General features: G+C 46.5%; 1 protein-coding gene across 1 annotated transcript; it reads left to right on the top strand.

The window, feature by feature from the left end:
• Positions 1-4,976: 4,976 nt before the first annotated feature.
• Positions 4,977-9,414, top strand: ARRDC5 (arrestin domain containing 5). The gene is made up of 3 exons (XM_010574111.1): positions 4,977-5,277; positions 8,611-8,656; positions 8,772-9,414. The coding sequence occupies exons 1-3, from the start codon at positions 4,977-4,979 to the stop codon at positions 9,412-9,414; spliced, it is 990 nt and encodes a 329-aa protein (XP_010572413.1).
• The last annotated feature ends 1,177 nt before the right edge of the window (positions 9,415-10,591 follow it).

The following is a 10,591-nucleotide window of genomic DNA, read 5'->3' as shown; positions in this document are numbered from 1 at the left end:
TTCTGGATCTTCGGACTTCCCTGTTTTGGTTCTTGTAGGTAAGTGACTTTGAGGAGAAAGAATGAAATATCTTATGTTGTTGCATATTGAGAACTTACTTAATTTCTTGCAAGTACCTACAAGTACTCTTGACTTTACCTTGTAATTTCTTATAATATATATTATCTAATATATGAAACTTTCCACTCTGATTTCCTCTTGTGTACTATTTTCTAGATAAGAGATCATTCTGGGTGCTTACATCAATAATTTCAAGGATACAGAATGGATTTGGATGCACACAGTTCCTTGAAATGAGCGGCAACCATGTTTCTAATTTAATGGAGCGATTCTGAAAAACTGCAGATTTACAGCTTATTTTTAACAAAGGAATTATTTCCTTTTAGTGAACAAACCATCTGTAACATGGAAAGCTGCGGCACATAAGCCAGTTCCTAGCTACATCAATTCTCACCAGAAGCAAATCTAGCAGTGTGTGTTCTGTATTTCTGTGGTTAATAATGTGAATTAAGTTGCATTTGGTAAATAGAAAGATGTGTGTTGCAAAAGTTTTCCAACATCTCACTCAGAGTGTAATAAACGGTGTATTATTTGCTAGCTTTGTGGCTCCTCTAAGTTTCTGATCGTACGGTCTAAGAAAAATCGATATCTCATTTCTCACATCAGCCAGATGGATAGGCCAGGCAAGGGCTTCAGCCAAGACTTCGTGCCATTCTGACAGGGAAAAAGCGTGTTTTCCCTATTTCAAGCTCTACTCTTTACAAGCAGCTATTGACAGCTTTGCAGTACTTTCTCCAGGTAAGATCTATCATGGTAGAGCTTTAAAGTCTTGCTGGCTCTGCCGTATTTTTTACCCGCCCCCCGTCACTTGCCAAGTACAGTTATAAATTCTTAAAGTGGTTCTTACTTTTGCATGTGCTCGCTAAATGTTGAGATTAGCCAAGGAATAAAGGAAATGTTCTGAATTTACGGTCAGCCTGACTTATGCTGAACCTCACAAAAAAGGGTGTCATGAGATTTTGGCTTACAAAAACCTGGCATCTACACTTCTGTGCCCTCTGATGAAATTAGTTTCCCTGTATGGCATAGCTTGTTATATCTGTTGCAGAACAAGTTGGTGGAGAACCAACTGGCAGTAGAAATGGTGTGTTTTTCTGCTCATGGAACACATTAAAATAATGCATAATTTTTAATACCAGGATTAGGGAGAATATTAATATTGGTATTAAAAAAATCTTCAAAGCTAGAAGAGAGCTGAAAAAAGTTATATTTTGCAATGCACTTTCTTACTAATAAAATTAAAAACATTATTAGTGAAAGCATTGTTTTTCTACTTGTAAGCACAATATATCATAATCACATCCCCCCAAAAAGAGTATTAAAAGATAATTGGACCTTGTGATTGCCAAGTGAATCACTCATTGTATGGGAATGCCAAGTAAGAATTATCCATTTAGCTCTGGTTGGCCATCCCACTCATGGTGCTTATTACACATTATTTTTTTCCATAGGGAGATGGTTCTTGGCAAAAAGAAACTGCACTCATTTGCCTGATTCATGTCGTCTTGTAAAACCTCTGTATTAACAGGGGCTGAGCGTATGAAGAGCCCTCCACGACAGTTTCTTCATAGCTATGTCACCGCCTATGAGATGGTTGTGAAGCTGGCTTCAAGAAAGCTAGTCCTAGCATTTAGTGCATCTAAAGCACTATCAGCACAGCCTAATTCCCCTCTAATACAAGAAATTTAAAATTCAAATGCAGGTACTCCATTTTCCACATGTCACCATCAGGAGAGCTATAGAGGCAGCTCAACTCACAAAGGGAATTTGTGTGCAAATGCAGGCCCTTCGTACACTGGTGGTAAGCAGCAGAATACAAACGAGATCTGTGCAACACTTTTCTATTAAACCCTCTTAAAGTGCAGACCAGTCCAAGTTCTACGATGAATCCAAAAGCTCAGCCTGGGTCTTCCCTCTGCTTTTTCCCATCCCGTTCCTTCAGACCTCGAGGTCGCTGGGGAAGCCAGTCCTCGTGCAGACCTGGAGTGACAACACCGGTCCCCCCCGGGCTGAGTTTGGTTACCATGGGGGCCTCGTCGACACAACCCTACACCGATGTGTTTTATCACAGTGCAACCCTGTAAGCTCAAGGGCTTGGCCCTTCATTTCCCCTTGAGTTTTCAGGCTCAAAATTTTAAACTGAAACCAGGAGGTTCAAACCTAAGGCAATGTTCATTCTCAGAGAATGGAAGCAGGAGCAAACAGTGACACAGGCTTCCCTGATGCCTGCACAAAACACTGAAACATAGCAGGTCTGCATGAAGCTTCTTAAATGACTGAGGGGAAGCTATGGAAGCCAGCTTTTGGTTTGCAGAATTGAATATAGTGAGGCACGGATCCATTTTCCTTCCATTTGTAATTTCTGAAGTGTAGCTGATTCAGATGAAAGGTTCTGTTTTGGCTGATATCAATTGAAAGCTCAAAATCAATGACACCGCATATCAACACAGGCAAAGACAGAATATAATGTGCCCTACTGTACTTTTTGATGCTTACTTTTGTGAAAAGTATACTGTACTGTTCTTCTGGAAATGGAATTTAAAGATCATTTTGTCAGAGACGTCACAAAGTGCAAAGAAACAACATTTGCACAACTCATTTTTAGCTGGTCCAATTTCAAGACAGAAGTTGGGAGTTAAGGCAGGAGCAAAAACCATGACATAAAAGCAATGCTTCCTCCTTTTCTGGACGATTGCATGCTCAGATTACACTTAAAATTCTCAGGGGATGTACAGACTGAGATGAAATATTGGTTTGGTGTAATGGCAGCATGGAGCTCATTGCTATAAGCTATTTTTGTAAAGCATAAATCAGTGCCTGAGCACCAAACCATGGGAGTCTAGCATTCAATTCATATATTATCACTAATTATAATTTTTTGCTTGACGATATATCATCACTCATGCAAGTAGCTATAAGCTATTTTTTCCACCCATAACCACACAACTTGTGCACAAGGCGATGACTGCTGAAAACTGCCAAGCGTAAATAAGAAAGGGATATTTTTGTTATTGGTAATTCTGTGCCCAGTTGAGAAACTGCTCTTTCTCACTACAACCCAGGGCATTGAACAGTTCTTTTCCAAAAGAGTTTATTTTTTAACAAGGCAAGGCAAGCAGAGGCTCAGAGAACAAGATGCAGCAGCCAAGAATCAAGACTGAGTGACAGTTTGCAGTCAGCATGTTAATTCAATGCTTTTTTTCCTTAAAAAAGAAACACCTGAAAACACTGTAAGCAAGGATGGGGTACAGAGGCTGTGAGGGTGAATCTTGACAGCCTTGGAAAAAGTGACTAATTAGTAAGGAGGAGGAAAGGCTCAAAGTTCAACATGCTGCTGTGACTTGTTTCCTTAACTGTTGGCCATCTTGATCAGTTAATTTTCAGCATTTCTCAGCATATGCCCTCTTCCTCAACCTGCAGCTGAGAACATTGCCTCTGGAATTGGGTTCTGCAGAGCAGGTGCCAGCGCTTTCACTCTGGGCTCACAGCTCATCAGTGGCTCACAGATGTCTGCTGGCATCAGCCTCAGACGTGGTCCTCGCTGCAGCCCTTGCTGTAGCCGTCTTCATCCCTGCTTCCCTGGCTGAAGATGCCTTTCTGATCTCCCATGCTTCATCCTTTTTCTTCCTTTCCCACATGTACGTGGGTCAGAGCATGGTGCACCCATTTGGTCCAAGTGCCCAACAGCATCTGAGGACTCTCCCATATCAGCCTTACAGTGTTTGGGGTGGGTTTTTTTGGAAGGAATGTGTCTTTCCACTTAATGTTACCATCAAGTTGCAGCAGCTCCAGCTAGCTGGAATTGCTCTGATATGACAAAGAGGATCTCAGGAGACAAAACGGGCTGAGCCTCATCTCAGCCCCTTGCCTTTAGCCATATTCACCAAAGCCTCCTACATTACAATAAAATCTTGCCGATGATCCTGCTTCAGCCAGACCTGCAGGACCCGCTGCCCAGAGGGCTGGTGTGGTGGCCTCTCACCTGTCCCGATGTCCTCAGATCTCACTGCCACTTGCTGTAGTCTTCTGGCCACTACCAGCCACATCTGCTACCCACGGCTAGTAGTTTGCTGTGGGGGAGTTTGCAGAGCTCTCTCTCGGTAGCGTGCCCAGATAACAGAGGCTAAAGCGAGGTGAGTGTGCACGGCAGGTGTGAACACAGTACACAAAACTGTGCGTTCGAGAAAGGTGGTTGCCCCAAACTGGTAACACCATGTGGAAAGTAGGAATGGTGAAGTTTACTTGAGACAACCATCAGCTGAATTAAACAGTAGACAGGGGACTACCAGGAGATTCACGAGAGTAGAAAGAGTCAGGCTGGAAAGAAATTTCAAGGGAACGTGAGAAGTTATGACCAGGGATGAGACCCGGGAGTGGGACGAGGGAAACGGCAGCCACCAAAGCCAGGGCTCGTGGCTGGATGGTGTGAGCAGCCTGCGTGCAGCCAGCACGCTGACATTGATGGGGTGCAGCGCTGCAGGGGGGCTCGTGGCATGTGTTCTCACCAGTGGATGGATTAGTGGGTAGGGAGCACGTAGAGCACCCACGTCTCCCCAGGGAGAAGCGCATAGTTGGGGAACCAGCACCCCAGAGGACGTGCACCTAACCATGCGTGTGTGTGTCTGTGTGCTTAGAAATTTTGCGATTAGCCATGGAAGGGCACTTAGAAATTTCTAGGTGCTTATCAACATTTGCTAAGTATCTTGAATTGTGGTTTATCTGCCGTGTTGCTGATACCAATCCTAAATGTGTAGTGGAATGCTTGCCAGTTAGGTGCTTCTAATAATCAGATAAATGTCTCCTATCCCCTCTGGCATAGCTTGCAGAGCTGAGCTCTCTCCCTGTGAGGGACGCTGTGCCCATCCCCTATGTTGCGACGTCACAAACCCCGGAGTCACGGGGTTGGGTTGGAGAAGATGACCTTGCAATCTAACCTTTGGACCCCTGCAGTACCCAGCTCCTGCTCTTTCCTCATGTTGACGGTGAGAGCAATTAAGCTGGTGCTGCCTGAGATTGAGGTGCATTTGGCCGGCTCCAGCATAGATGGCCAACTGGTTCTGGACCTCAGGAGTACCCTGGTGGACCCTGTCGTGAAGGTGGAGCTTGTGGGAAGAGGCTTCCTAGGGTGGCCTGAGGAGTATAATCCTGAATGGGACTACGACAAGAGTACCAACCAGGCTGTCTACATCTTCAAAGCTATGAATTTCCACATAGAGGGTAAAACGCTGGAACGAGGCACTGGTTAACTGAACAGCATCTTAGCAATGGGCTAGGGAAGGTGGGAGGTGGGGTTAGACCTTTCCAGTGGGGAGGAATTCTTCCTTTTGCCAATATCCATGTGCTCTGTTTCTGTCCCATGGCACACTCCTTTTCACTACATCATACGTAACTCGGGCTTCGTGATGATCAGTAGTGTTGTACAGAAAGCAGTATTTGAGAGTAGGAGCAGTCCCCCATGAGCTGGTGGCTGTATCTGTGAAGTGAACATTTGTTGCACAAAAATCTATCACAACCTGTTGTCACATCCCAATTTCTCAGGACGATGACTCAGGTTTGCTGATTTCCAGGTCGGGGTTAAGGTGAAACAACACCAGGGATCCTTTAACTCACAAAACTCAATTTTTAGTTGCTCACAACAAGAATTGGCATGCTCACCACCAAGACTAGTATGCTCACAACAAAAATTGCCATGAAACTATGTCAGTAAACTTTGTAACGTGCTAACCATACATCACCAAACATATATTACAGGCCTTGCTTATTTGGGAATCAGTTCAGGAAAGACAATAAGGAGAGCCCTCCCATTGAGTCACAAGGTTCAGAGCAGATCCCCTTGCTTTCTAGACTCCTTCTCAGCGAGGAGCCATGGGGTGGCTGGATCCTCTCCTAGTCCCACACTTGATCAATGGTTTATATCTAAAGGTATGTGGTATAGGGAATACAGAAAAGGAAAAGGGAGAGAGGAGAAAATTTCACCAGCCCTGGATCCAGCATTGGTCCAGTCAGCCAAAGAGTGCAGTTCCAGTGGGCTTGCACACATGGGGCTTGCATTTGTGTCCTTTTATCATCCTTGCCCCTCCTTCGGGTGGGCACTCAAACTCATTAGGCTAATTAGGTAGCCTTTGGGCTGTGAGCTTGGGGGTTGTTTGGGGAGTAGCTTCCCCTTCCCTGCAGAGGTGATCTTTTGCCATCCACAGTGAGCTGCCCTGCTCAGTACAGCACACCAGAGTGGGGAGCTGTGCACCCTCCAGCATGCTCTCCCCCTCCTGTTGCTGATGGGCTTCTTTTCACCTGGGGTTCCTTGCTAAGCAGAGTTAGTTGTTAAGCAGAACTTACCCCACCACAATGTTTGAGACATTAACTTTCAGTCTCTCACACCTGTCTAGCAGCACGTAGGAAAATTTAGTCACAAACACATCACCGATGCATTCTTTGGTCATCTAAAATGCTTGCCTTCAGTGTTCTTGTTGATATACCTATCAGTGAGTACCCACTGGGTATACAGGCTTTGTTATATTTGCAACTGTAGTAAAGGTGTTATTAGAGTTACTGCTGTATCTTTACCGAGAGGCAAGAAACATGTGAGACATACACCGAAAACACCTGCAGAAGTGTGATTATTTCACTGAATCACAGAATCACAGAAGGGTTGAGGTTGGAAGGGAACTCTGGAGGTCATCTGGTCCAATGCCCCTGCTCAAGCCGGGCCACCTAGAGCCGGTTGCCAAGGACCATCTCCAGATGGCTTTTCAATTTCTCAGAGGAAGGAGACTCCACAACCTCCCTGGGCAACCTGTTTCACAGTGAGAAAGGGTTTTCTGATGTTCAGAGGAATCTCCTGTGTTTCAGCTTGTGCCTGTTGCCTGTTGTCTTGTCGCTGAAAAGAGCCTGGCTCTATCTTCTTTGCACCTGCCCTTCAGATATTATACAGCCCAACATGCACACACATGAATGCAGAGCTAACTATTAAAATGTACAGATTTATTAAAAAGAGTAAAGTCAGTGGCATGTAATCACCACCTAAGACAGTGAATTATTCCAGAGGATGCTTAAAGCAAAGGAAAGCTTCCTAGGAGGTGCAGTCCCCTTTCTCAGCTCCTCTTTCTTAGGGTCTGTTGGAACTCCATAAACTTTAGTCTCCAGATCATAGGTGGTTGCTGCCCTGGATTAGTTAGACTGTACCAGTGTGTGGAAACTGCTTTTGAGCTACAACCTGCAGTGGTCAGGCTTCATTTCCTCTCAGATTTGAAGGCTCTACCTCACCCAAAGGTCATTATCCCCTTACACATGCATTAGAGTCTTAGTCTTGCTGTACTGCAGCATGGTGATGCTTCCTGTAGGCTACCAGATGTTACAGCCCTGACAGAAAAGAGGGAGAAACGCTGAGTGTTGGAAAAGTTATTTATTTTTGCCATTATAAGAACAAGTATCCGTAAAGCACCTCGGTTCTGGATCTTTTTGGCTAAATGTTCAAATTGTTGTTGCTTAAAGACACACTTGAACCTCTATTCTGCTACCTACACACATATTCCTGTTTTCAAAAGACTTGAGCACCCACATCCTTGCTAATGCAGTACAGTTTAATAACAGATTTTTACTACTGTAACTCAAATGACACTGCTGTATCTTCTGCCATCTTTGTTCTAGGGCTTGCAACAAGATGTTTCTTTTCTAGCATAAAAGGTGCATTGTAAGTGTGTTGGGTCTGGCTGAGATGGAGTTAATTCTCCCCACAGCAGCCCTCGTAGTGCTGTGCTCTGCATCAGTAGCTAGAAAGGTGTTGATAACACACCAGGGTTTTGGCTGAGCAGTGCTGGCACAGCATCAAGGCTGTCTCTCCAACATTTTTGCCCCCCCCCCCTCAACGGCAGGCTGGGGCAGGGCAAGATCTTGGGAGGGGACATAACCAGGACAGCTGACCTAAACCAACCAAACAGATGTTCCATACAATATGACGTCAGCTCAGATATAAAAGCTAAGTAAAGGGAGACGGAAGGGGGGCATTTTTGTCTTCAGGAACAACCACTATGCCTACTGAAGCCCTGCTTCCCAGGAAGTGGCTAGACTTGCCTGCTGATGGGAAGTAGAGAATAACATCATTTGTTTTTCTCTGCTTTCGTGCACAATCTTTGCTTTAACTTTATTGAACTGTCCTTATCTTGACCCACGAGCCTTCTGTTATATTTTCTTCCCCCTGTCCAGCAGAGGAGGGGGAGTGATAGAGCAGCTTTGGTGGGCACCTGGCGCCCAGCCAGGGTCAACCCACCACAATAAGACTTCAAGAGTGACATGTAGGGAGCACTTTGGGATCCAGGATGAGGGAAAAGGGAGGTTATTCTCTTGCTCTGAAGTCTAAGCCTTGGGCAAGCACCACCAAATAGGAGGTGCCTTTTTTACCAAACTCTACTTAGACTGGGACAGTCACTCAAAAGGTCGTCAAGACAGCTAGAACATGAGGATTCTAATAATTTTGTGGCCTCCCTCTAAATTTGGGTACAGATAGCTAAAGGTGACAATGTTTACATGTGCAGACATGAATTCTTTGCACAGATGCTCAGGAGGACTGTGATAATTCCGCCATGTCACATTCTGTGCAGTGAGGAAGACTGTCCTCTGGGTTAACGGCGGGGCTCGTGTGGAACGTTGAGCAGCCTCAGCTGTTGGCGTTAGGAGTTTGCGCACGTGGTGTTTGGGAATTACCCCGTATCCAGCAACAAGAACTCACCACGCTTTGCCTGTCTGTTCACCCTCTCGATGCAGACCTCACTGGTGATAGAAGCTAGGAAGGACGTAGTTTACTTCTGCTGCTTCAATCACGGCTCTGTGATCCTTCGGATATCCCTGGAGAAAAGCGTATTTTGCCCTGGAGAAACCATTGTCTTCATGACAGATGTTGCCAACAGGACACGCAAGTATGTTAGAAAGGTTGTTTTTGCTGTACGCTGCATTGCCCTGTATAGCGGTTTCAGCAGCAGGGGAGAACAACGCTCCTTGGAAGACCGAAGCGAAGTGACGCGGTTGGAGTTGCAGACAGACACGGCTCCCTCTGAGGCCACCAGAGTTACCAGCGCGCTGGTTCTGTCAAAACCCATGCCTGTCACCAGCACTCTCACAGAAAATAAAATCATGGCATTCAGGTACGAGCTGGTAGGCACCTCTGACCTTCCTTGTACCACATCCACTGTCATGGGCAGGGTGCCCATCGTCATAGCAGCCACACCGGAGAGTTTCTCTGTGGAGCAGAACACCGTGACTCTGCAAGAGAATGAAGGTGACATCGCAAAGGGGGAGAGCCTTCACAAAGACATTTCTGAGACTGACCCAGGAGCAATTGCCAGCAGATCCACAGAATAAAAGATTTCTTCTGCAAAATCCATGCACACCAGCTGTATGCTTTCACAGGAGGAGCCTGCTTTTGCAGCGATGTGCCAGTGATTCCCAAAACAAGAGGGGTAAAGCTAGCCCAAGGTCAGGAAGGCGAGTAAGGGGAGCCCCTAATTCTCTTAAACTGACTCCTGATAACTGGATAAGGAAAAGCAGAAGACTCAGCAGTAGCCCAAGCAGCGAGGGGACACTTTGCAGGCCCAGAGGATGGCTGTGCTCCCGTCCATGGGAAAACAGCTCCGTGCGGAGCACACCCTCGGCAGGTGGTGTGGTGCTGGGGGGAGGCTGAGACAGCGGCGATCATCCTGCCGTGCAGAAGGGACCGGGGCGGGCTGCAGAAGCAGCCGGTCCTGGGGACATGATGTGAGTGTAGCCCACGCTGCAACCACACGCGCATGTGTGTCAGTGCGGACGACCAGAAGGTTTTGGGGTTAGAAGGTTGTTTAGGACTTTATTGGTGTTTATTAACATTTGCTAAGTGTCTAGTAATGCGGTTTATCTGCCGTGTTGCTGGTATCAAACTTGAACATATAGTCCACCGATTGCTGGTTAGCTGCTCTTAATTGAGTAAATCCCTCTGATCCTGCTGTGATTTAAGCCATGGGAGCGTTTCCACATTTTGTTCCACAGAAAGGGCGGTGAGGAGTGGGGAAGATAAGCTGAAGACCAGTGGGTGCCCCTGGGCCCCCACCTATACCCAGCGGCCCTTACAGGACCAAGAAACCACCATTCACCCATGGTGATAGAAGAGAGCAAAGGGATAGCTTCTGTCCCATGGGATAGAAGACGCAGGGTGCAGCCCCGCTCCACCTCCCTGCTCCATCACCAGACTGGGGCAGAGGCATGGCGTGATGCCTCCTCTGCTGGTGCCTCGCGAGAGATGTCTCGCTCTCACAGAGAGCCCCAGCTTTCTCCTCCCACCCGCGGAGACTGCTTAGAAATGAGATTACACTTAACCAACTTTAATTTACAGCAGCAGCAGGTCTGTTAGCGGCGACCTCCCATATTCTTTCGGCAGCAAATTGCCATGCAGCCCCAGCCCAGGGTTTTGCATGTCTGCAACTATCTCCATAGCTGCCCAGGTGCGTGGCGACACGTCGAGGGAGCCCAGCATTTCTCCCACCGCCTGCCTTTCACCATTCCCTGT

This window comes from Haliaeetus leucocephalus, unplaced genomic scaffold, assembly GCF_000737465.1.
Source record: "Haliaeetus leucocephalus isolate CR32 unplaced genomic scaffold, Haliaeetus_leucocephalus-4.0 Scaffold406, whole genome shotgun sequence".
In the NCBI taxonomy this organism is placed as follows: Eukaryota; Metazoa; Chordata; class Aves; order Accipitriformes; family Accipitridae; genus Haliaeetus; species Haliaeetus leucocephalus.
The sequence above is the reverse complement of the archived record's forward strand: the minus strand, read 5'-3'. Positions and strand labels throughout refer to the sequence as shown.